General features: G+C 37.5%; 1 protein-coding gene across 1 annotated transcript; it reads right to left on the bottom strand.

The window, feature by feature from the left end:
* Positions 1-4,768: 4,768 nt before the first annotated feature.
* LOC104126852 (desmoglein-1) lies at positions 4,769-25,870 on the bottom strand. Its single transcript, XM_035894941.1, has 16 exons — positions 25,823-25,870; positions 19,104-19,139; positions 18,599-18,727; positions 17,762-17,917; positions 17,468-17,615; positions 16,433-16,596; positions 16,046-16,180; positions 15,302-15,487; positions 14,861-15,120; positions 13,758-13,900; positions 13,391-13,609; positions 11,706-12,224; positions 9,655-9,803; positions 9,095-9,155; positions 7,246-7,454; positions 4,769-5,740 (listed from the first exon to the last, which is right to left on the bottom strand). The coding sequence occupies exons 1-16, from the start codon at positions 25,868-25,870 to the stop codon at positions 4,769-4,771; spliced, it is 3,534 nt and encodes a 1,177-aa protein (XP_035750834.1).
* Positions 25,871-26,668: the final 798 nt, after the last annotated feature.

Genomic DNA, 26,668 nt, shown 5'->3' with positions numbered 1-26,668 from the left:
AAAAGGCCTGTAAGCTTTCCTAGAAAATAGGAAAAATAAAAGGGCTACACAGCTAGCTAACTAAATGTGCAGGGAGGCCCAACAGTGTATGATGAATATCGAAGGTCAGGGTACATGACTGATGTCAGTTAAGCAGCTTTTGTTTCCTAAATTGGCTTTTCATGTCTGTTCTATTTCATACCTTATTGTGCTGTATCTTGAATTACAAGATGCTGGCCGCAACAGGAAAATATGACAGATTTGTCATTATACAAAAGTGTATCCAAAACTGTCACCAGTTGTAATTTTGTCATTGTTCTCCTTTTTTGTAAAATTTTAATGCATTTGGAATATGAAAGAACTCTATGTCTATTGACCCATTTTTAACTTGTACATGCACTCCCATAGATTTCAACAAAATTTGCTTGGACATAACAAATGGTTTTATTTAACAGAATTTTGCTTTATGTCCACATAAGCAGGTTCTAAATGCACAGAAGATAAATGATAAATTATCTTGCACTGGAATTAGCAGTGTCATCAGACTGATAGCAATATCATTGCTGTAAGTTGGGAGATGGACAATGATTTTTTCTAACTTAACTTCCTGAGAAGATATTTAAATCGTTATCTGAGACATGTGTGAGTGCCAAAAATCATGCCATATGAAATCCTGAGAAAAAAGATGACAAAATGTTAAGGCATAATAAAGTGATACATTAGGTTTAGAAGTAAATATATGATTCTATTTTTAAAATCAGCGTTTCACTGCATTCAAATAAATCCTTCTGAAAAATCTGCAGGAAAAATCGTTATGATAATGAATACTGGCCTGGAACATTAGAAAGAAATTTGATTCAGAAGTGCCTAAATGTACTGTTTTTACTTTTAGAACCAAAATGTTTTTGCTTGGCTCAACTCAGCTTGACCTGTCTTCACTGAACGTACCTGCGATGCCTGTGCTGCCCAAATACTGTGGTTCAAGCGTCTTTTGCTCTTTTTCATCTCTGTGGCTTGCTCTCCAGCACTAATCTATAGCTCTGTTTCAGAGTTGCAGGACAGAAAGGTATCATAGAAAAGGCTGTCTAAAGAGGGAGAAGGAAGCAGAGGACGATGGCTTGAGGAAATTGTACTCTAATTCTTGTGAGACCTGACAAAAGGTTCTGCTTGACAACCTAAAATAAAGTATCTTAGTCAATTTGACACATGAAATAGTTTCACCCTGGGATGCCCTGACTTTCTACATCAACACCTTTTGTTTCAATTTTTTTTTTTTCTGAAAGAAAATTAAAACTAGAGTTTTCCTGCACAAACCAGCAGTTTTAAGGAAACTACATTTCCCACTGATAAATGGAAAAAAAATAATCCTGAGCCACTCTACTTAAAACATAATGTTCCAAATGATCATTTATTGTATTTTTTCAGTGCCATTCAGAAATTATTACAAACAAATCTCTAATATTTTTATTTATGAAAACACAATAACTCTGTAAGAGTAATTATTTTTTAAATAAAATGAAAATGATGCATTTGGTTACTCAATAGTGAGGAGCATTTGAATTATGTAGTAATGTTAATTCAAACAAAACAGTAGACTTTTTTAATTTTTGCTTAAATTGTGTTGTCTATTCATATTACAAGTAGTAGGTGCTGCTCACAATAGTTTAAATATCTTATTTATTACCACAAAATGAGGACTGAGTAAAAAGGATCGAAACCTGCAGTTCAAATTCAGATAGCATTTGCTGCCAAGATTTCAATGAGCTTGTGTAAAATTGTAGGATCCTGCTCTACAAAACCAAAGTAAAAAAAGAAAGCCATAGACTCGGTGTTGCATGCTGCTGACACTTTAATAAGAGGTTTTTTGCTTGAATGATTTAGAACAGGATTAATACCACTACTCAAAGTTGTTTTTCTTTCCTGAAAATCATTCATTCTTCATTATTAAACAACATGATTAAAGGTAGACAGCAAGAGGGCTTCTAAATTACAACTGAAGTGAAAGAAACAAACCTGATGTCTGTTAGTCAGGATTAAACTATATACTATTTTTAAAGCATAAAGCTAGAAAAAGAATTTACACAGAATTTTTAATGAACCGAGTATTTGTCCACATCTTCAGACACATTTTTCTTCCACAATTTGCAGTAACCTAAAAATGTCCACATCTCACTAAGAAAACAATTTAAAGAAAGTTTGTAAAAAATTACACAGCAATAGAAATTAAAATTCAGAAATGCACTGGAAATGTGCTGAGGGATAATGTTGTGATTGCTGTTTGATGTGAGACACTGAGATTAAAAAATGCTAGAAATCTGTCAGGAAATTGTATTAAATAATGTTCTATTTATCTTTAAAAAGTTGGCAAAGGATAGTACTAGAAGTAGACAACCACCACATAACCAAAAGCTGTGCTTTGAAAAATTTTTTTTTCTCTATTAATTCTTCCCCTTTCTATTTCTAGACATGCAAGAGACCATAGTTATTTCAGACACTCATACTTCACACAGCATTCCTGTTCAAGAGGGTCACAAAGAATAAAGCATGTGCTTCTGGAGACTAGATATTACTTTGAAACACAGGAAAAATGATTCTGATTTGCTTGAGATGATTATGGAAATATTTACATAAGACTTCATCTTTTTTTACATTAAAAATATCTCTAATGGGCTTTGGCTATATTGCATTGGCTTTCCAAATGTCCAGAGAGTCATACATATTTCAAATATTTGCTTTTTTATGTAAATAGATGGGTTAGCAAAATGAAAGGGAACGTGTCAACATTTTAGTGAATTTCAGCACAAATTCTCCAGATATAAAAGGATACGCCTTTATATATTAGTACCTATTTTTCTTCTCTAAAGAATGGCTCCAGAAACCATACTTACAGCTGGTACATAACGTATAGGAGAGACCAGTCCCACTGAAGTCAATGTAATTTTAGTGATACTTAAGATACTCAAGGCTACCGGATGAAGTAAAACCAGCAATACTTCAGGCATTACGGGGAGAGCATGTAGCACACTCAGTTGCACACTCGGTTGCTTCAGAAAAAAACTTGAAGCCATGGAAGGGACCCTTTCTTGAGGCAGCCTAGGATTTGGTCATGACTCCTGGGGATTACTGGTGTTAATGGCTGTGGCATTGACTCAGAGGGCACTGCAGGTTGTCTGTGACAGCAGATTTAGTTGCATTTCTGGAAGCATCTTTTAAAAAGCCTTTTGCTGATACCAGACTCAGAAACTTGTCATCCAGTTCTTCTGAAATGAGTTCATCTGGAGACGCAACTGGAAGTTTCTTCTGCATTTTATAGAATGGGAGGTTCACAGACAACTCTCAAACTTTTCACTGACCTATCGATCAAAGGTGAAGAAGCAAAATTTGAGGGAAAACTACTGATTTGGTGGTCTAGCAAAAAAAGCTAGTCCCTCTGTATAACTCTATTGTATTTACACTGAAGCGATGTTGCGTACACTATGGTTACTATACATATGATACAAAAGAAAAATGAGATAGATACTATGTTTCAGTATATTGCTCCTTCAGACCATATTCTAAGCCACGTTAAGGTATTATTAGAATAACAGAGTCCAGCAGAGCTGTTTTTGTGGGAAAATAAAAGCCAGATTTAATTAAGATTATAGAATCATAAAGACTTTTTCAGTTAAGACATTCAAATAAGCTTTCAAAATATCAATGCAAAATACATTGACATATGAAATAACAATTCTCCACATCGCTTATTAGCAAATTTATATTGCTCCCAAGTGTTTTTTTTTCTTTTCATGAAGGACTTCAGCTACCAGTGTCAGTGATACGGTACTTGCTATTGCCTCCCCACATCATAAAGCTTCTAAGACTTTATTTTCTTGTCCGTATTAGAAAAAGGAACTGGCACGGTATATTATAGACCTCTTAATATAATGTGACATTGGAGACTTAAATGATTGTCAATAGTCTGGCACAGAAATCTGACTAAGAGCTCCTAGATGTCACTGAAGTCCTTTTACATTTAAGTAAAGCTGTAGTGGTAATGGAGAAAAGACGAAACCAACATCTTCCTGGGTGACAGTCAATGCGGCAGCGCCGGCTGCCGCCAATTGCTGGTCACGCTCCTCACCATGAGAGTAACAACATGGCAGGCCGTGGCAGAGTGTTTGTTTTACTGAGAACTTCAGAAAGTGATGAAAATATATTGTGTTTATATGATTATTATTTATAACTGTTGCTGGTGGTGGGAGAAATGATTGAAAGTGCTGGTTTGCAGCGCTCCTTGAATTACATGCAAAGTAAAGTGATGTATTTGAAAGTGCTTCTTTAGTCTTGAGTTGACTAATTATTAATTACATTCTTTTCCTCTCTTGTCAGTGGGGGGGTATTAACCCAAATCTGCTTATTGTGGGAGATCACTCAGTAGTACAGTATTTTAACAGTTTTTTAATATGACATTAATTCATGCTGATACTGTATGCGCACAAGGAGCCCCTCTCACTGCTCTGCTTGGTAATTAGATCTCTCTCCAAAAAAGTTAGTCTCTGTTTGTACACCTGTAGTGCTAGGTGGAGAGAAAGAAATAAATTTAAAGCTAATTCAACTTCCCCTTCACTGACAAAGTCCTGCATTTGACCTTGAAACGGGGCACCCTTCGGGGATCCTCACACATGTAGGAATCCCTGAAACTTTAGCGCTATTTCCTAGTTATAAATAATAACAATATTCTTGGTCGGTGGCAGCTAACGAGCATTGGTGCAAGTGGCGATTTCGGCAGGAAGGGGTGCCGTCAGGGGCTTTACTGACTGGAGTACTGCACAGTGCTGTACTTGGTCACCCTCCTCCGGGAGGTGCCAGGGGACACCGTGCCCATTGCTTGGCCAAGGTGACAGTCGGCACTGAGCATCTGGCCTGTGCTGCTCAGGCCCCCCAGATTTGCCCCCCCTAGGCTTGTCCCCCCCAGGCTGCTCATCCCAGACCCTGACACTACCCTCTCGGTGACCACCACGTTGTGGGCGTTCGATAACTCCGAGGGAATATTTATTAAGCTGCCTGGCATGCCGGAGGCAGGCCTGAACACCCTTTCTGTCACCACCACATTTGACCCATCTACCAAATCGGGAATGCTCAGAGAGGTTGGGAGCCGGGAGTTAGGCGCGATTACTCTTTCTGTGACGATAACATTGGACCCGTCTGCCAGATCGGGGATATCTAGCATGCCACGCAAATCAGAGGCAGACGCAGGACCGACAACCCTTTCTGTTACAACAACGTTGGATGCACGCAGGGGGTCAACGCAGAGAGAGGGGGAGCCAGAGGTGTAGGTCTCAGTCACCGTCATGTTGCCATGAAGCAAAGGATCCGGCATTGGTCTCGGGGGCTGTATGGTTGACCCAGATGTGTAGGTGTTTTCAGTAACAACCGTTGTAGTGCCGACTGGGGGAGGCATAGGTGCACATCCGTTGACAATGATGGTGGTTCCAGGTGGCGGGAGGTTTAGATCACTTTCAGGGTTGGGAAAGGTGACATTAACGCCTGGCCAGGGCAGGTTGACATCAGGGAAAGGTTCAATCTCTTTGCCCAGGCAGATCTCTGCCAGGGTCTTAAATTTTGGTCCTAATGTATCCAAATATGTTTCATCTGTATCTTCTCCAATAAAGCTGCAGCAACCCACAGAGCCAACAGGAGTACCGACTCCTTCATGATCATATATTAATAGGCAGTCATTTGCCGGCCGACCTTCATCTTCATCTGCATACACAAATGCTTTCTGTGGTTTGAAAAAACAGGAAAAAAAGTAGAACAAAGTGACTTTTCATCAGTTTTTTAACGACGAAGACTCAAACTGTAGTAAGGGTTCCCTAACCCCAATAAAGCCCATCTGACTTGAAAAACAGGTCATCAACTGGACAAGTTATATCATCAGCATTTTTGTGACCTTGAAGTAAGTTTTATTCAAAGGTTGCTGATATCTTATTCTTGTTTCTGCAAACACTTAGCGTCTCAAATTTGGTCTGCCATCAGTGGGTCTGATTGTGGGGTGAAAGGAGAGGGTGAAATGGCAGAACGAATGTAGTCTTTGGGCAGCAATATCCAGACGAAGCGGTAGGACGAGGAGTGAAGCAGGTTGGCGAGGAGAGCAGTGAAGAGGTCAGGACAGAGGGGATGGGACAGAGAGTTTCCCACAGTGAAGAAGGATTAGTGAGCCCAGAAGGGGAATCCATTTTGAGCAGGCTGGAGATCACTGATTTGTGATGGCCTTAGGGATGGTGGGGTGGTCAGTGCAGAGGGATCGGGCAGAAAAGAGGAGAATTTAAAGTGAGTGAGGGGTGATGTTGGGGGAAGCAAGGAAGGATGGAAGGGGAGGCCTGGGAGGGAGACGCAGAAGGTTTGGAGATGTAGTTGGTCAGTAGGAGGGGTAATGTGTGGGGACCTATGGCTGGCAGACAGTTAAGGCAGGGAGATCGCAATCTGGGAGAAGTCCATACTCAGGACTTCAGGACTGCTCTGTCCTCTCCTCCACTGAATCTTTTTTAGCTTTTGAAATACAGCAGTCCTTATACATTAATTGATAATTTGGTGACATATGCAATCATAGTATTAATATGGTATATACTATTAGTATAGTATTATAGTATTAGTATAGTATTATAGTATAGCCTCACAGTTCATGCTAATTGTGAAAATATATCCCATTAATGCATTAAACATGTAAACTCCATAGATTTTTTTTATTCTATATGTAAAGGCTAATTAATATGTTACCAATTACAAAACTGCCTATGTGTGTCACTCGTAGTTCACCAATCTTTTAGGGAACAGAAATGGCAATAAAAATAAGGAAGGAAGTGAACTGGCGTTCACAGTTCTTTAAGGGTTAAAGTCATTTCATTAAACAAGCTGTACAGAAAGTACCTCTGAACAATTTCACAAAGTTATTATCTATGTACACACTGAAAAAGGTGTCAGATACATAAATTTGGTGGTCACTTATGAAGCTGAATTTAATTGCTTGCTACCCATAACTGCACTGTGTCCATCAGTTTTACAAAAAGGCTATTGAGCAATCAAATCTACTATGCCAGCAGCTCAAAAGCAGTACTACTAGTGTTGTAGTTTTTCCTACTAATATGGTCAGCTTTGCTCTCACACCAGAGATCACATCATGGAAGTTTCAGTTTGAGTGGAGTTATTTTGGATTTCTACCATGTAACTTGGGAAGGAGAATCTAACAGTAGGCTCACAGATACAACGTAAAGAAGATCAGGTAATTACCTCAGAGAAGTAGTTGTCTAGGAAGGCCATGTTCACCCCTCCTTCTCGATACTCTTTTATTGTTCCTCCAATTGACCCTTTTACTTCCCCTGTTCCAGAAATTCCTCCAGCTGTTCCGTAACCAGTACCAGTACCATAGCCAACCCCCGTAGTTTCTTCAACACCAGAAGCTACTACTCCTCCTCCTCCATATGTGTTTGTATATATATCTGAAAAGAGATAAAGAAAATCTGTCCTTCCTGTGCTCTGCAAAAATTTACACAGTACTTGCCAGTTGCTTTTACAAATAGTACAATGACGCTACTGAGTTTCTAAAGGTATTTTAGACTAACTTCAGTCACAAATCCATTCACAGGTGCCAAACATTGAAACTGCAATAAAATTTAAGCGCATATTAGCAGACATCTAAGACTTTGATTTTATTCCTGAGGCTAGGGAGCAAGTGCATATGTGCTTTAGAAAATCAATGATTTACTTGTGTAATTGACTGGAGACATTCCTCTGTCTGGTGTACACATATGCTGTCATGGGATTTGCATTAGAAAATCAGATTATGTTTATGGATATTTATGCAAAACATAAATGTGTATTTATGGTGACATTGGGGTTAAAATTGTTTTTCCTAAAACTCTTTTCTAAAAGAAATAGCTTTGTAACTCCTTTCACATTTTCTAGTTGTTAGATTGTGTAGGGGGATTTGGGAGAACAACAATGGATCATAATAACCACCAGTGTTTATAATACAGAAGGAAAATGACCTTTACAATAAATTATAAAGTCACACTTACAGGATTTTATCTTCTCCAGATTTTTTCATATATGATAACAAGGAATGAGTGGTCTTAAATATCAGCATGTAATACAATAAACCAGTTGCATACAATAGTCTTGACTATTCTTACATTAAGAAACATAGGCTCAATTATATTTTTTTTTTTCATTTAATCTTGTTAGTCTCAGTTTACAGAATTTGAACCAGGGGCTTTCACCATAACGGTACTAAACAGTGGAAATAAAGCAAATCTCATGTGTAAGTCTTAAACTTTCCAATTGTCGTGGAAGCAGAACTCCCCTAAGAATGAAGAGTCTTAATTCATGATTATGCCCCCAAATGTTCTCTTTTGATTTTACCTTAAGGATGAGAACATTTTTGAATAATCAGTAGTCATAAGAGAGGTTATCTTGCAGAGTGACATTTTTTTCCTGTCAGAAGCTAGTGAAAATGGGTCTGTGCCAGCATCCTTCCTTCCTGTTGTGGGGTAAGGAATGGGGAGAAAGAGAAAGTGGCGCTGCACAGCTTGACTTTGGCCATTGAATTCCCAGGGGAAACTTATCTCAGAAGCATAAATTTATTGTGCTATTGTACCAGCTTTCTGTCTAGGCTAGTGCACAAATGGGTGGTAATTAACTGGTTACTTGACAGGTCCTGGTCTCCCTTGTGAGAAGCAGAGCCTGGAAACTGGGAAGAACCGAACTTTTCACCACTGAGTTACGAAAGAAAATTTCCTTATTTTGGCCTCAGGATTGATTTCTGCTAAAACTGGTGTCTTGAAAAGACCCTCCACTCACTAACTGGAAGGATAAAGAAAAATTGCCTGAGATTTGAAAGCCTTGGCAGATATTTCAAAATAAATGTAGTTTGAAGAAATAAATCTGCTCAAAGGCTCAAACCTCAACTCCTTTTTTCATACTGGCAGTCCTACGAGTATTAGTTTGACTACCTACAGATGTAAGATTGGAAGGGTTGGGTTATAGCTATGAAACCAAAGTGCTCCTTGAATCAAAAGACATGAAGTTCTGAAAGATAGCTGTATGACAGCGTACATAGGAAATATTAGGATCTGCTTACCAGAGGGTTCACCAAAATCACCTCCTGCAGCTGTTGTTGGGGCAAGAATGTGTGAGACATCCTGGAAAACAACATTTTGACTCCTTGAATGATGACTTTGAAATTCCCATAGGAAGACCAAGACTTTGCGAATCATGTTAAGGAATTAGCAGTCTAAACTGTTAACGATAGCTATTAATTACCATCCCCATAAGAAAAAATAAAAAGACTCCGTTCAAGTTTTTTTCATTGTCAATGTAAAAGGTGATCAGTGAAGACAGTTTGTGTTACCTTGTCCTACTTTGCACTGAAAAAGCTTGCTAGTTATTGTGTTTCAGCTGCGGGGATAGTAACACCAATCTGTTGGGCCAATCTAAGCGAACACAACTTAAAACACGCAAACTCCATCTGCAATTGTTAATTAAGAATCACCTTTCGTATCTGCCTGGCAATTGCTGACAATGCTAGGCTTCTTTCAGAAGACGACACAGTGTTACTGTCACTTTCATGCTTCTAGTCAAATGCAGTCTTTTCTGTAACTATGAGTTTCAACTGTTTTTAGAAACGTGGGGTGTACTGACCCTGTCTTCAGGCTGTGCACCTTCTATTCCCCATGGATGAATTGCCCCTTCTGTGCATTCAGGTACAGGTTCAAATCCAGTTCCAACTCCACCTGCAGCGCCAGGTCCACAGCCACAACAGTCGCTCATTGACATCAAAATTGGAATCACTTAGCAGGAAAGAAACAGGAAACAGGGATTTAGGACATCTGTTCCTCACAGGAATAGCTGCTTTTTCCCAGAGGGCAGGTGCTCAAGAACTTTTGAAAATATGTCTTTTAAAATGTTTCAAACCAAGCAGCCTGGCCTGCAAGTCTGGCTTTCAGAATCATTAGCTGCTTTTGGAAATGCCTGTATTTGGAAATTCAGAATAATTTGTACCTTTAGTTATAGCAGAGCAAAGTGGGGGTGGAGTAGGGCTGTTACTCCAAATTTATGCCTATACACCTGGGAACAGACTTTGATCTATCTCAGCTGAATGAACATAAGTTGCATACGTATGAAAATTAAACAAACAGAACCAGTCTTGCTATGAATAGCATTCGGTGATATTCATTCTTGATATACATTGAGCATACATTTGTCTCTTCAGATATTGTAATTGAAAAGAAATACACATTAGTAATAATAGACATAAGAGAATCACTGGAGAGATATCCATCTGGCTACAGTAATCTTTGGCTAAGGCTCCAGTTGCATTTTTCACATCACGTATACATAATGCCTGATTTGAAAAACACAGTAGAGGCAAACCCCAAACCCCAGTTTTAACAAATGATCACACAGAGTGAGTCGGGTTTCTCAGTGCGCTGTGTGATGCTTAGTTGCTTCAAGACGTCAGTGTTGGAAATCGCTGAATGCTTTAAATGCCAGCATTGAAAGCGTTGCTCGTTTTAGAAAGTCAGCACAATGTTAATTCTGGCTGTCTTCAGGTCCTTAACCTAGATAAGCTAAGTTAGTGAGAGAGACAGTTGCCTACATCAGACTAAGCAGAGCATCTGAAACTCTCAGTTTAACATCAAAGTAAACTGAAGAGAAAAGGGGAAAGGGCTATACGGTGTACAAAGTGCTATCTCACACTGCACAACTAAGGACGTATTTACTCCAGACTACCAACTAGGAGAGGAGATTTCCAAAGGCAGAAAGACAGCCTGTTGTGTAGCATTAACCGCCTGGGAACTGCAAACAAAATAGCCTTTTCCGGCTTCAAAATTTTGTGTTTGTTGATTCCTACTAATCAAAGATCAAAACCCAAATCAAACCCCTCTCCTCAAAAAATCAGGGGAAAAATCTGTTTCCTCTGGTTCTGTAGTCAGTATTTCTGAACTGGGAAATTTTAGATGTTGATTGCTTGATGCCCAGGTCGTGAAAGAAAGACGATCACATTTGATTGAGGTAATCTGAGAAGTAATTGCTTGCATAAAGTCTATCTTGAGTCATTCTTATCTCTGAAACTCATATTTCTTCAAAAATGCTAGGATATATGAATGAATGATCTGGTTTGATCCTGTTATCACAAATGCTACTTGTTTTTCATAGCTGTAGTGTTTGGCAGCAATAGCCAAAATGTTCAAAATTTAAGATAATTATATTTATTGTTCTACTACTGAAATCTGGCTTTTATTTCAAAGGAAGCTTGTTCTTTACATCTTTTCGTACACAACTTGAGCTGGTATTTGTCCATTTCTTTTAGTAATGTAGCGGAAGTACAAATTGCAAAGTGTAAGTTGGAAGTGACAGGGACAGCTCTTGCCCAAGATCTTCTGAATCTTCTACTAACTATTTTTACCCTGTCCAATGATCTGAGAACTGGATAACACCTTAGGAAAAAACCCCTAAGTCTTAGGAAAGACATAGTTATTTCTGAATGAAATATGTATATAGATATGTAGAATATAAAATATATAGAAATTCTTATAATTTAAAAGATAATTTTTTCTCTGTCAAATTGAGCCAACCCATGTGAGCCAACAGGTTAACAACTAAGTAGAAAACTCACCTTATTTTAGCAGAATTTTAAAAATACAGTTTTTAGAAAATTAATAAAATTATTTTCTGAATTTTATACTTACGAACAAATATTAATCCACCAAGAAACATCAGGCCAATGGCAGCACCGCTGAGTGTGGTAGAAGACATTTCTCTGCCATAATTTACATTTCCATTATAATTATAATCAGTGGCTGCAGTATATCCTCCATCACCATATCCGTCGGTGTAAACCTGCCCATCTGTGTTGTAGTCAGTGTATTCTCCAGGCTCAACTTTACTACCATCTCCTTTACCCGCTTGTCCTCCACCGACCTGGCCTCCTCCACTATCAACACCGCCACCAGCACCACCGCCGACAGCACCACCACTGCTGCCACCACTGCTGCCACCACTGCTGCCACCACCGCTGCCACCACCGCTGCCGATGATGATTATTCTTGTGGCCCCACTGGTGCAGTAATTACGACTATCACACTGACAAGCTTGCACAGGAATTATATGTGGTCTAGAGCAGCGTCGGCCTTGATTATCTCTTACGCTGACATAGATCCTATAAATGTAAAAGTCAATGCTCTGGCTCATTAGTTCTGCAGAGGAGGCTTTGGGGGGAAAAAAAAAAGAGAAATATTTAGATAAAAGTATTGATTATAAATACTGTATGAATTCATAGAACGGAATGAAGACTAAGTGTTCCCATTCTAAGATCTTCAGTTACTTATGTGTCTACAGTATTTATTCAAAGCTGAAACTTATGATAACCATCTATGCTAATTTTTTCTTTTGGAAAACCGGAGCCAGATCAATCTAGTCATCACTTTTTAACCTGAGAAGTATAAAAGGGGCAAATGCACTTTTTTATATCTACTGCTGCTTTTCCTGTCTTCTATTTGCACAGCGGTGAACATACAAATTGCAAGTTTTATACTTTTTTTTCTCTCACAAGGAATTTACATGTGTTTTTCAATTTTCTTTCAGTAGTTTTAAAGAGTTTAAAATGACATGTTTACATTTGTTTAAAACAAATAGGAGACACAAAAGTAGCTGTAATTGTGATATTTACCATTTAATACAGTCTTTTTGCATACAGTAAGTTATCAAATTCTGTTGTTTAGTAATGTATGAAATTTGATTAATTCATTAGTTTGTTACGTCCTATTGAATGAAACTGGAAAAGCACCACTGAGCACTGACTGAAATGTTTTTCTTAGAAATACAAGTAACTACAATTTGTACAATAAATTGCAAAAGCTGTAATCTTTTTTGACATTTTCATATGCCTCTCATAAAAGTAAAGCTCTGCCAACTGATAACTTTATACTCTGATAAATAAATGTGAGAGTTTTGTCATATGCTTAGAATTTTTTAGATAGTGTAGAAATAAAAAGGTATCAAATTACTCCTTTTGAATTACTTCATTAGGTTTAGACCAATAGCTTATTGTAGTAAAGTATATCATAGTAAAGTACAGTTTTGCTGCTCTACTTTTATCAGTATATTTTTCATTTCTCTTAAAAGGTTATAACTAGATAAAACACATGTAGTGATTCTGATTCTAGTTCTAGTATGATTTTTATATATATATATATAAATGCAAATCCAGAGAAACTACTTAGATTCACATGAGCATAAAATCACATTAGAGTGAGATTAGAATAGATTCTAATAACTGGGGTTTTTTTGTTATTAAACGGTTATCCTAACCTGTTATCTTAGATAAGAACTTATTACTATGGTTTATTCTGTTATAAAGTGTAGGTTAATTTACCATTTATTGATCTGATGATCCATGTAGTTTGAGGTTCACCATGTATGCTGAATGTAAAGGGGGGAGCATACTGAACACCATCCACATGCTTTGCTGTGATAATCACTGATGGGGAATGCATACATACTTTCCTTAATTCAGTATTAATAGTAGGGCAATTGCTATTGATGTCTCGTAATGAAAGCACAATGGTGCCAGTGGCAGTATATTGAGGAACCCCTGTAAAAAGAAGATATTTGTGAACAGGAGGGAATATGGATACTACAAATAAATCAGTTCAGGTGGGAAAACTAGAAACAGGAAAAAACATTGAGAGAAATCTGGAACAATAGAGTTTTGTTTCAGAAAACTTAATCTCTTTTCTTACCTCTGGTGATAGCCAGAACCTCCGCTTTGTACTGCCCATTTTCTAGATGGATTGATTCCCAGTCAACAGCTTTTTTCAGTGTGATTTCACCAGTCTTTTGATTTATTCTGAACCAGGCACCTGGATCACGTCCTATACTATATCTGTATTTAGTGAAGCAAAAATACTCGGCATTATGTTATGAATATATGTATTACATATTAATTTTGCAAATAATATTTGTCACTTTGGAATATTTTTCTTTAGGCTGTGCTAGATCCTATTGCATTTCATAGAATCATGGAATCATAGAATGTTTTGGGTTGGAAGGGACCCCTAGAGGTCATCTAGTCCAACCCCTTTTCACCTGTTCAAGCAAAATTCCTGAAGACTTCAAAAAGATGGAGACCAGAAAAATAATTAAGGATAAGGTAAGTGTGTAGAAGTCCATTATATTTTCAAAAATGATATCATAGTCTAAAAGTAAAATCTTTCTGGACCCTATAAACATTTACTAGAACCCTTGCTAATATCAGTAGTTTAATCCACAGCTCTTCCTATAGCATGCTACAGTTGTATTTGCTAACATATTTCTTTATGAAAACTTTTCAACCTTTGTAAATTGGATGTATTTATTTCTGCATACATTAAAAAGCAAATCACGGTCCCATTAATTATTTTTAATTTCAGCAGAAATAAATGTCAAATAATTATTTTTTTCTTTTTTTTACTACAGAATGAGCTGGTAGTGACCTTTTCTATTCTGATTGTATAATATTGCCCATTATTGGATTTCTGCTTGCTTTTTTAGAGATGCTAACAAATGCGCTATTTGTAGCAAACATTTAAGAAAAATATTCTGTTCTGATTTATTTAAGTTACAGCCTGTTAGAAAAATATTTTCTTTCTCTTGTGCACAAGGCTAAGTAATGTAGGTCAGGAAACAAAAGCAATCATAGCATAAAAATGGGCTGAATTGTTCTATTGCTATTATTCTATTGCTAATCTATTAACATTTTTTAAGTTGTTTTTTAAGCAGCCTTTAAAATACTTATTCCTCATCCCATTGACATCTCAATTAAAAGAATAATTCAGTCCAGGGAGTTAAGCAGAGCAGAACTTACACAACATTTGATGCAATAGCTCCAGTGTCCTCATCGATGGCTGTGTATGTTCCCAAAACATAATTCATTCTTGTGCTTTCTGATACAGAAAACACAACTGAAGATGGATGAAATCTTGGTGGTTCAATCACATTTCTTACTTCTATTGTGAGGGGTGTTCCAGATATTTGGAAGTCATGTGCAACAGAGTGGTGGAAGGGAGCTACGTTCCTGACACCAATAAGCAATGAGCGAGTTTGGAGATGTTCATAATTCAGTTCCTAAAAGATAAACCACAGAGAACTAGATAATATATAAAAATTCCTTTAATTTTATTTCAATATTTTCTATTTTAAATGGTTGAGTGACAGTGGTTTACTGCTCATTTATTTTTGTTAACAATTAATTAAAACTATTTTAAGATGATTAATTCAACAGTTGAATCACAATATTTATCCATACCTTAATTACTCTAAGGATTCCTTGATTTGTAGCTCGATCTGTAACAATTTCAAAACAGTTATCTTCATTACCGGATATAAAGAAAAACTCTGCTAACCAATTTTCTGTAAACTCTTCATCAGCATCCAGAGCCTGTATTCGTAGCAATTCTGAACTGAGTGAATTTTCTGAAATACTTGCTGAAAACTGGAATGACAGATAAATACCTATTAGCAAACCCTAAAATACATAACGTGAGGAAAACACAGCTGACTGCAGAGATTCTTTTGAAGGATGTCCTGCCCACAGTCCATGCCAATTTAATAAAAATTGTGTGTTCTGGGTAAATTATGATGCTAGCTGCAGATCTGAAGAGATGTATCACCACAAGTGTTTGCAGAGGCAGTTTAGAGGAAATGGATTTGTGCATAAGAAAAGATCATACAAAGATTGGGTTAATCTACGTGATCTGGCTGTATTGCGTGGGTCTGGACACCTGAATGACTGGATTTCTCTGAATACAGAGAAGGCAATGTCAGGACTGACATTGTCTCTGAATACCAAAATAATCTATGTGTATGTTACCAGAATTGGTGTGCAAGCGACAGATTGGATTTTGAGCATGTTTTGAGGAAACAACCCTGTTAATCCAGTGGAGCATTCAAATGTGAAAGCACTGTATGGGTTGGTAAGGGCTCTGTTATCAACTGGGTTTTTAAACAGGGTTTTAAAACAGTGATGTTGCTGTTGTTATTAAAAACTTACAGAGCTTTGAGCAAGAGTTGGGAAGTTGTCATTGACATCAATAACTTTAATGTTACAGCTACAAAGGGATGATATTCCATCTGCAGCTCCATCCCGGTCTGACGCCTTCACGACAAGGGTGTAGCTACTGTGTTGCTGTCACAGAAAGAGAAATGAGCATGTTAGAAGGACCACCAGTACACCTTAAAAGTTATAAATACTCATGTCTTGCTACTATTTCCTAATGCAGGAATTTGCCTTAGGCATTTTATTGTAGTGTAGAGAAAAAATGCATTTCTCCCTTGATTTTTGTAAAAACCACAACCTTTTTCTTCCTGCTCCCCCCGCCCCCATAACACATATACACCACAACATCACGTTATTTAACTTTAGAAAGGGAAATTTTACCTCTCTGTCAAGATAATTTGCAAGATGGAGTTCTCCAGAGTATTTATTCATAATAAACATGGGGGCACCTGAAGGTTCCTGACTCTCTATCTTGAAAGCAATTTTAGAATTCAAGTGATTAGGTTCATCTGCGTCTGTTGCAATTATTTTCATCACCAGTGTGTCTATAAATAAAAAATAAATATTAAAAAACAAATCAGAAGTTCTGTTTTATTCCTGAAAACAACTCATCAAGACAATGCTAAATTTTGGTGCATAAAAATGATAGAATGCTATCTATTTGTTGATATTTACAAAGAAATAAAAAGTTTAATTTTGTAGTACTGATTCTGACTGAATGTTAATGACTTTAAAATGCATTAAAAATTAAGGTCAGATGGAGTAATGCAGATTTTCACTGAACTTCTTTAAGTCACCATAGGGAATATGCAAAACCAGTAAGTACTGAGCTTGTAGATACTCATGTAAGAAATCTCCACAGTTTTAAATGAGAATTTCTAAAAAGTAAAAAATGAGTGTCAGGCACCATTGCCTCAGTCCTACTTGCATGTCTAGTGTTGATTGCTGTACCTTTGGTAAAAAGAAACATTTTAGTGGTTTCAATAAGCGTTTATTTAGTAATATTCTACTGCAACTGCAAGATACAAATATTTGAAATAGAAAAAATGGGAAAAAGCATGTTTTATATACCCTCAAAGGAAATAAGTGTAATGTTATTTTTTTTTTTTAATGAGAAAGAATCAACTGATTTATTTTAAATATTCACATCTGAAAGAATTTGCATGATGGTATGGTTAGAAACTGGAACATTCAGCATTCACGTGTGGGAGGAAAGGGGAAGGAAGCATTGCTGCTTAATTTTAGGCAATGAGCTCAGACCCCGTCTCAAATAGCCCTGCTACCCCATTCACTGCAGTAGCCCTGGCCAATATATTTCATTGCCTAAGAAAAAGTAGAATGAGCACCCCAGGTTTATATTAACTGTATTCTGGGAGATTCACTAACTACTATAATAGGCATAACATAGTTACTTACTGTCCATACTGCTTTCCTCAACAGATCCTGTAAATACAGTTTGTGAGAATATAGGAGGGTTATCATTTATATCCAAAACTTTGACTCGAAGTTCAAGAGGTGGTTCCAAATCTACACCCGTCAGAGAGTGTTTAGCAAAGCAATGTATCTAGATAAAGAGATTTACTAGTTTTAAAACCAAAAGTGTAGCAAGCAGAGTAACAATCTGAAAAAAAAGAATTTGTCTCCTTCTGCTCTCCCTGCCCCACCCTGGATCCATCATTGTAAAGGAAAAAAAAAAGGGGGAGTACTTACAACAAATACTGGGGTTACTTCCCTATCCACTATTGATGTTATATTAATTTCTCCTGTTCTTGAGTTAATAACAAATATTCCATAGGGGACGCGATCAATTCCAACTCCAGAGATGCTGTATGTGACTGGATGAGTTTCTTCACAATCTGATCGGATCTACAATAATAGATAATAATAATTTATGCCAGTTTACTGAGCACACCTGCAGGGCTTTTTTTCCCCTGTTATTAGTTCCTGTAAAAAATTCAATATAATTTCAGTTTCTCAACCACGTATCACAACGTTCAGTTGACAGAACCAATGGAAGGCTCTTCTACAAAACAGTAAGCCTAGAGATCCATCTCCCCTTAAGGGCTGGACAGGATTTCTATTTCTCTTAACTCTTCTGGAAGGGAAGTGGAGAGAGAAACTTCCAAGAGTATCATGCTGCGGCTGGACCTCAGTAAGGGTGCAGTCATGGTGAGAGTATAAGACATCTTTGCTCTGTTGCCCACGGCAGTCATGCATTATACTTGAACTTCTCAGGGTGAGAGGGAAAGAAAAATACTGTGGTGTAGTACACAGACACTGCACGCGAAGACTATGGTTGGAGGTGTCCAGGGGGTAGACTGACAGCAATGTTCTAGGAAGCCTTTGGTCACTCCTCAGCAGCCATGTGGGTTCACCTTATGAGACCGTCTCAGCAGAGCTGGAAATATTGCATCATCTTTCTGTTATTCTACATTCCTTGCTTTGACTGCTCTAAGCAAATATACTTTTAAATCTTTCTTCTTTTATCAGCCTGTCTTTAGAAAAACTTCCTTGTCAGTGAACATTTTTGTTTTTCTTTCTACTTACTTTGGCAATTGGATTCCTCCTAGAATTATCTTCTCCTTCTCTACAAGCTGCAGCAAATTTGATCCATTCACGTTTTTGCCTTCTGAAGGTTTTCCATATTGCCATTCCTTTGTCATCCCATTCTTTTACCTTTGACAGAAAGTTCCAGTATCATATGACCAGTAATCTCAATCCATTTTAAAGTAATACAGAAATTTAGAATTTCCAACAATACGGAGAAATGGGATTTTTAAACATCATGTACTTTTTGTATGTCTGTGAGTCCCAGTCTCTAAGACTGTACATGTTTACTTTAAAATTATTCCTGTATATGAGATACTCTTTTAGGTTCAGGAGAACTTCTCTTGAGAAGGTGAACAGGTTATTATCTGCAACTGTTTAATATTTAAATATGTTTTCAATCTTCAATTTCATAAATGTCTTAGTTCAGTATTTTCCATTTCATTTTTGCATTGATTACATTTCACTTGATCAGAAAATCAGTTTCTGAAGAAATATATATTACCTCTACATGAAATCCTGTGCTGAAATCCAAGAGTACCTGCAAGAACAATAAGAAGATTGCATATAAAAATGCAGGGCAAAATGCAGTAAACAAAACCCAACTGCCATACACTGCTATACTGCAGGACTGGAGCAGTACTTTTTCTCAAGCCTATTGCAATAGCCTGTCTAGGTAGTAGCTACGGGATTTTAATAAATGACTTTGTGCAGTTAATTTTTTTCTATCACTTGAATTCCTTGACAGTTAACATCTTCAAAATTAACTCTATCTTTCAAGGCAGAATTTTGAGTTTGAATGGATGTGCCACAGCAAATTTCAAGTTATACCTACACCAAAATACAGCTTTCACACAGATTTTTAAGTTATAACACCTCAGCTGAAGAGAGAAGTGCTTGCAAGAGTTGTTATTAAAAAGTGTGTCTAGGAAACTAGAAAAACAGTATTTATTTATTCTAAAGAATTTATTCTTTATTTTTTCTTATTTAGAAGGTCCACAGTAGTCTTGGAGTACTTAACTATGTAGTTTAACCAAACAGAATGAAAATGTTTTCTTGAAACTTCCCTCTGAGGTTGTAGAGATTCAATGTAAGACAGAAAGTCAACTGCAGTCATCAGGCAGATTTCCCTGGAATGCAGTGGGCTTTGATTCGAGGTCTAACTATGCAATAAAAGTCTTGAGTAAATAAAGGTGGCAGGATCAGATGCAATGTGTAATTACTTTAAAATTAAAATAATAAAGAATCCTCAATTTCTTGATTAGCACAGTTTAAAAGAAGGCACAGTTTAGTTAATGTTGTTCCTAAATAAGGTGTGAAAATGAAGTTCACTTGGTGAATGTACCTCTTCAGAGCATCTCTTGGATTTAGGACCTGCCTCTGCTCTCTTCATACGAATATGGGATTTGCAGGACTGGATGCATGCTTCATTCATCATTGGGAGAAATAAAATATCCAGGTGACTCAAAAAGTGTTGCAGAATTTCTCTTTCCTCACCAAATATGGTTAACAGCTCTAGTTATAATTTTCCCACTTTCTTTATCATTTCCCAGTACAGTTCCAATAGCTTTTTGTGTGTGTGTGTGTGACATGTTTTATCTGGCAGGTTTTATGTCAGTTATGCTTGGATAAAATCTGTGACAGTTTTTTTCTCTATGGTAGCTTTACCTCATGGGACTTTCCTCACTTCATATTTATTGCATTATTCTGTCAAGGCTGAAAGATGGGCACAGACTTTTTCCCACTTACTTCATGTTAAAGCAATCTCTTACATGCAACAGATTAATGAACAGCAGCCTCAACCTCCTTCCTCACTCTTCCCCCTTTTCCCCATTTACCTATATATGCCATGCTATATGTCCACCATCTGTCACTTACAAAGTGATGTCTCCAATGATCTGATCTTGCCCACAACATTTCCTGAGACCTTGGCACATAATGGTTGCCCTAATCTGCTTCTGAATGAAAGAATTTAGACTGTGGATTTGCCCATTTGTTGTGCATATACCTTGGAATTTATTGGACTATTAATGGAATAAGGATATTTTTCTCGTTTCTTTGAGCAAGCTATTGACATAAATGGTTAAGAAAAGTAGTCTTGAGGAAAATCATTACAAAATGTTCATGTTGTGCTAAAAGCATCAATACATGTTTTAATCTGATCTTACGTCTTGAAGACTATTTAAATCTTCAGCTGCAGAATGGGTTTCAAATCCATGTGCAGCCATTTCTCATCTCAGAGAAGGGACAATATCAGACTCCATTGGAACTGTGGGGTTTTGTCACCCCAGTGGGAGCTCAAGCTTGTCTTTTTATAATCCCTTTTGGAGCTTGGGGAAACCCTCAAGGGTGAAACCTGAATGACGAAGTCCACCAGAAATAGTACTGATTCAATGTCTCTTATCGGTTGATCCCACTGGCAGAGCAGAGCCTCCTTTGGTGAGCACAGTGAAATCCTCTCCACCCTTAAGCTGAAATCCCTTCTGGCACACAAGCAATTGTCTTGACCCAGAAAAGTATGGCTATACACCTCCCAGTGCAATGTTAGTGAATCTGGTCTACTGTCTGCATCCTGTGGCCTATTCTGTTATTTAACAGTGAAACTAATATCTCACATCCCACCACATCACTCTCATAGTCAGCAGCCCTAACTGAAAAATTGCGTTGAGTATCTCTGAAGTCAGAATTATGCCTGTAAAAATTCTGTTCTTTAAGGGCATGAATATTCACAAACCACTTGATTTCAGCCTATAGGGAGGCTTGTTTTACACTGGAGCTTCATCCTTTGTTCTGGAGCACCAATAATGGGAATGTCAGGAATTTGTTCATCAGTAATTCTGGGGATTGTAATTTTAGGCCCTGTATTTCCATGCTTGTCCTGTGCTAAGGAAAACCCCATTCTGCTGCATGTTGCTAATGGAAGATCTTGAAAGAAGGTCTTTGAAAGAAGATGGGTTTGAATCCAGAGTCCTTAGTACAGTTTATGATATTATTTGAAAAGGCTGATCTGATTAACTTGATGTCTATGTTTGGTATGTCTCTCTCAATTACTGCCATGTTACAGGACTGAGGGCAGGCAGATGCCAAAGTTGTCTGGTTCATCAGCTAAACCTCAACAATTCTAGAGTGACATCTATCCAACTTGATCCAGGGATGGGTGTTCCTTTGCCTCCCCAACTGATGTTTTCTGGTTCTCCACTATCACCAGCAGTTAGAAGGCTCCCCCCGCCCCAGTTGTCTATTTATAATATTTCTCTGCCATACACCCCCTTTTTTTTTTCTAGCACTATTTTCAGCAGAGAAGTGCTGTCTCCTAGCAGCTAACTCTAGCGTACTTCCAGGTAGTGAACAAATTTCCCTTCTAAACTAGTATCTGAGTACAGTACTTTCCATAGATCCAGCGATTAAAGATAATTAAAGCAATAGGAGCCACTGGAATGTGTGAGATGCATCCTGAGGAGCTTGGGGTAGGCAAGCTGATCAGAATGATATGAAGATTTGCTGTCCTGTTAGTCTCTGAGAGACTGTGAAAAAATGAAAACTCTGCAGAGAAGCTAGAGGCTTGTTGCACAAGATGTTTCTGGTTTGGGCTGGGAGAGGTGCAGGCGGGAAACATGTTTATGGTGACTGTCATTTGCACAGTGGCCTGTCCGAAAGCTTGTCTTTTATTGTAATGATACAGAGCCTGAACCTTGTGTCCAAAATGACGCCTTAGAGTCACACTGGCGTTATTCTGGATTTATTCTGATGTAACTGGGAACAGAATTAGGCCCATAGGATGTATACGGTTCTTTGCACCTTCAAAGCAATTTGCAAACAAGAATTAACTAATCATTAATTGACTTCCAAGCAATATTATATGCAATTATGGAATCCTCCCTCCTCCACCTACTCAAATCTAAATGACTGAACACACCTTTAACTTCTTCCCAGCATTACTCATATTGGATCTGCTTCTCTCTCTTTGAAGTCAGCAGCGGTATTGTTATTGGCCTGGATGGGAGGAGTGCTGAGAACTCACACATATTATATTAGTCATCAGGGTGCCATGGTAGCTCTGGTTGTGTCAGCGTTTTGGGACTTTTATGTCTTTCTTACTCAGCCAAAGCTCTGACTAGTAAAGGGTTGAAATAACGAACCCTTCCCATTATTCATTCTGCATCTCTTTGAAAAATGATAAATCGGTGCACATGAAATAATGAAAAGCAGAGTTGAAACATAAGATAAACCTCATATTTTAAAAAGAAGCCATGTGATCACTTTTTAATCGAAACACAAATGTGGTTTTGTCCATACTTTTCATTTTTGTAGGTCACTAATGAATGTGCATCTTCCAGTTTAAGGGGAAGTTTTCAGGATGATTTTTTCTGGCATTTTGCTTTCTAATTCTTCACAAGTCAGGTGTTTCTATTGCTTCCTGTATTAGTAACAGACATCAATATTTTATATTGCACCCAGGATGGAGAATCCATTGGTATTTCAGCAGAAGTATGACAATGCTCCTGTCAGTCAGAAGAATATATTCCAAAGGTTTATTTATTTTAAAACACGTTTATTCAAAGAACTGACTCCTTTGGGAAAGTTTCCACTGAGATTGTTTCTGTTCTGCTGAGTCATACAGATATAGTGAATTTCCATAGAGTAGCTGAGCTTATCCATTAGAAAAATGAACAGAAAAGTAATTTCAATACAGGGTGTATGCCATTATAATTCAAATTTTAGTTTTTCAAGTTAGTCATGCTACGTCTCCTCAATAAATGTCCTCAATACAACTTGAATTCTAACATGGTTTAGAGTGCTCTAGCTGCAAATGCATGTTTGCTTAGGGGCCATTTTTACTTAGGAATGTAAAACTGTAGACATAAGAACCTAATCTTAGGTGATAATTCCTGGATGTGGAATTGCTTTAGTTTCTATTTCTACAACAAAATTCTTTGGCAGAAGAGCCTGCAGGTTCCTGGCTACATCCTAGCAGATGTTTCATACGCTTATGCAAGGAGAGGATTTGGCCCCTTAGTATTTTTATGCGCAACCAAGTTATGAGTAGGAGGTGTAACCATACCCTAACGACTTGAAAAAAAAAAAGAAGCATAGATAACACATGGGAAAATCTAGCCAGACAAAAGTGTGTAAAAGAGATGTGGTGAATTTACAATTACTAGCTGTCACATGATAGCTGGCAGGAGAAGAGTCATACCTGATCAAACAGGTTATTTCCATAAAACGTGTCTATGCAAGTATCACAAACAGAACTCCCTTACTCATGAGAATAACACCTTTGAAGTCATGTGAGCAAGGGTTGCAGAATCAGTCCCACCAGTGGTGAAATGCATATAGAAAATGATTAGTTTCAGGGCTGGTAAGTTTCCTTTTTTTGAAAGTGTAGTAATGTACTAAAATATGTATAACTACACAGCAGTTTTATGTGATACAACTTATTAATAATATAATGACCAGACACACCGTTCAGACAGGTGATTTTCATGAAAGATTAATCAAGCTGAAAACCAGGACTGTTTCTCAGAATACACTAAAATTGGTTACATAATTAATAATTTATTTAATCTCGATGGTTTGTCTGTCAGCTTGCTATAAAGTGCTGAAAGATGCTATTAAGTTGTACAGGCCACCATGAACACTGCTGGGCAGAAGAACATGTAAGACCAACAATTGTTTCCTGTGGGTAGTAATAATTCATATATTTGATAGTCATGAAAACATAATGGCAGTTTTCAGAATGGCTCCTTTTTTTCCTGACCCAACACATGCCCTGCACCAGTCACAATTGTTACAATAATATACTGAAACAATGAAAATGGCTCGAGTTGCCGAGAGAAGATAAAACAGTAAAATCTCTGTGAATGGACAGATCTCAGATACAGTACAGTCAACTTTTTTTTAAACTTCAACACGAATATGCATCACCAGGTAACTGAATAAATCAAATAGTCACTAATGCTACGTAAAAAATCAGAAGTGTCAGGGTGATGTGCAACATCTCAGAGGCCTCTGTGCTGCCTTAAACATGCAGAAACTCATCCGAACCGTAACTTGTTTTTGCCAAGCTTTGTCGTTGTTTGCTTGGCAGCTGCCCTGTGCTGGTTAGTTCTACTTTACTGACTGGAGAGCTGTCGCCTAAAGTTAATGGATTATCTTTTCAAAGTAAATCTTAGGATTTCATATTTTATAACAACAAGCACTTTTCCTCCTAGCATAACATTTCTAGAGGGGTCAGTAACAGGAAGCTAACAAACATTTATGCTTACGAATACATTGTGTAAAATGTAAAATTGTGTGAAAGCCACAGAAGGATTTAACTATAACAACAATAGAAATACTACTCATTTCAATCTTCAGGGCCTTAAAACTCTACCTAATTTCAGAAAAGCAGCACAGAGAACTAAAAATAATCCATATAAAAATCAGGTTGTAGGAGTAGAAGGGCTTCCATAATTTTTTTAAGTCCTTTCTGGGTAATTTCTGTACCTTGATGAACACATCGTACAACTATGCCGCTTGACCATAGCCACAACTTTCCTTTTACAGTGAGAAAAACAAACCCGAAGAGCGACAGTTTCATCACGCATTCACTTGCTCAGCACATGGCGGCTCAGATGCTAATGCACTACAAACCAGGAATTCTTTGCAGTGTAAAATAATAGGCCAAGTCTTGATTTTTACTAAGCTAAGGTCTTTGCTAAATTTCGTGGGGTTTTTTTGAATATAAATGTAGAATTTGGTCAGCTCTGAAGTGCTCTTGCTAATCGACTTAGAAAAAGAGATTTGCTCTTCATATTCCCTCAACTGATTTAAAAAAAAAAAAAAAAAAAAAGACATAGAACTAAATGATATCCAGCCAAGTTATTAGGATTATTATAATGATAAGACTTTTATTAATAACAGTGACTCCTTAGATAGTAGCCACAGACAACATTCACCTGAAAAGACATGCATTCAACATAGAAAGTCACATATTGACCATCAACAGACTGCAGAAAGTCAATATCAAAAGAAACATTCTTCGGCATTTAATGAAAAACCAAAGTATTTGGATAGGATCTTCAGAAATGCCATTTAAAATAAGCACAGCTTTGCTTATTATGCTAAATTTCACATGATGTTTTTGGGGGCCTAGTTTACACTGCAAAATGTAATGGTCTGCTGAGGCAGACTCAACTGGCATAATCACAAAGTTTACAAATATTGTTTTAAAATCTGACTTACCAATAAAAGGAACAGAAAAGCAGCCGTTCGGTGAGGGAGCCAATCCATGGCATCTGCCTTCTCGGATACAAGTCCAAGTGAGGTACGGTTACAAGCCTGTTCCTTTTCCCCTCCCCCCCCAACTCTGGTGTCTACTTAAAAAGACACTCGGTAGATGTCCTTATACTCAGCTCTTCAGGGTGTTTCTGCCTCCCTCTGAGGGAAGCACTGAAGATGCCGTATAACAGAGTGTCTTTCCCCACCCCAAAATCCTGGGCTGGTCTCACCTGAAACGCTTGACAACATCATTATTGCTTGCAGGTAAAAGCTAAGAGACACACCTTAATTCTTATTGCACTGAAACACTTTGTTGGATACGAAAGGGTACATTTTAAAAACAGAAGGCAAGCTTTGCTGGGAAGATACAGAGTAATTTATAAATTACTCACAACATAAGGAATCATTAAAATGGTAACTTATCATTGCTTTGAATGCAATTACCAGTTTTCTTCGTGCACCAAGTATAACAGAAGTGCTTAATGAATATTACTTTAAAGAACATGGACTTTAAGAAACGATTAGTTTAAATTAAAATATAAGTCCATTTGTTTACTTCCAGGTGTGAAGAAGTCAGTTCCATGCACATTGTTCACAGAAGTGCAGCACTCAGCCCAGCATGGCTTTACATTAAAGAGGTAACATATTAATCTGAGGAAAAAATAGTGTTTTATTCATTAGGCCACAAGAATATCCGAAGCAGAGGAAGAAGACTTTCTGCTTTCACCAACTGCAAAGCCTCCTCATGCCATACCTTTCCCTTCCTATGGGTTGTGCTCTCGCTGACACGGTGGGGCGGGAGATGTACCC

Source organism: Egretta garzetta, unplaced genomic scaffold (genome assembly GCF_000687185.1).
Source record: "Egretta garzetta isolate BGI_Z169 unplaced genomic scaffold, ASM68718v1 scaffold35, whole genome shotgun sequence".
Lineage (NCBI taxonomy): Eukaryota > Metazoa > Chordata > Aves > Pelecaniformes > Ardeidae > Egretta > Egretta garzetta.
The sequence above is the reverse complement of the archived record's forward strand: the minus strand, read 5'-3'. Positions and strand labels throughout refer to the sequence as shown.

Excerpts from the sequence above, each read along its gene's own strand:
- LOC104126852 (XM_035894941.1), bottom strand. The coding sequence starts at position 25,870 with ATGGATTGGCTCCCTCACCGAACGGCTGCTTTTCTGTTCCTTTTATTG. Across the intron at positions 17,918-18,598 it reads GGAGGAATCCAATTGCCAAA|ATCCGATCAGATTGTGAAGA; the intron begins GTAAGTAGAAAG and ends CTATTATTGTAG. Across the intron at positions 5,741-7,245 it reads TAGACAACTACTTCTCTGAG|AAAGCATTTGTGTATGCAGA; the intron begins GTAATTACCTGA and ends TTCAAACCACAG.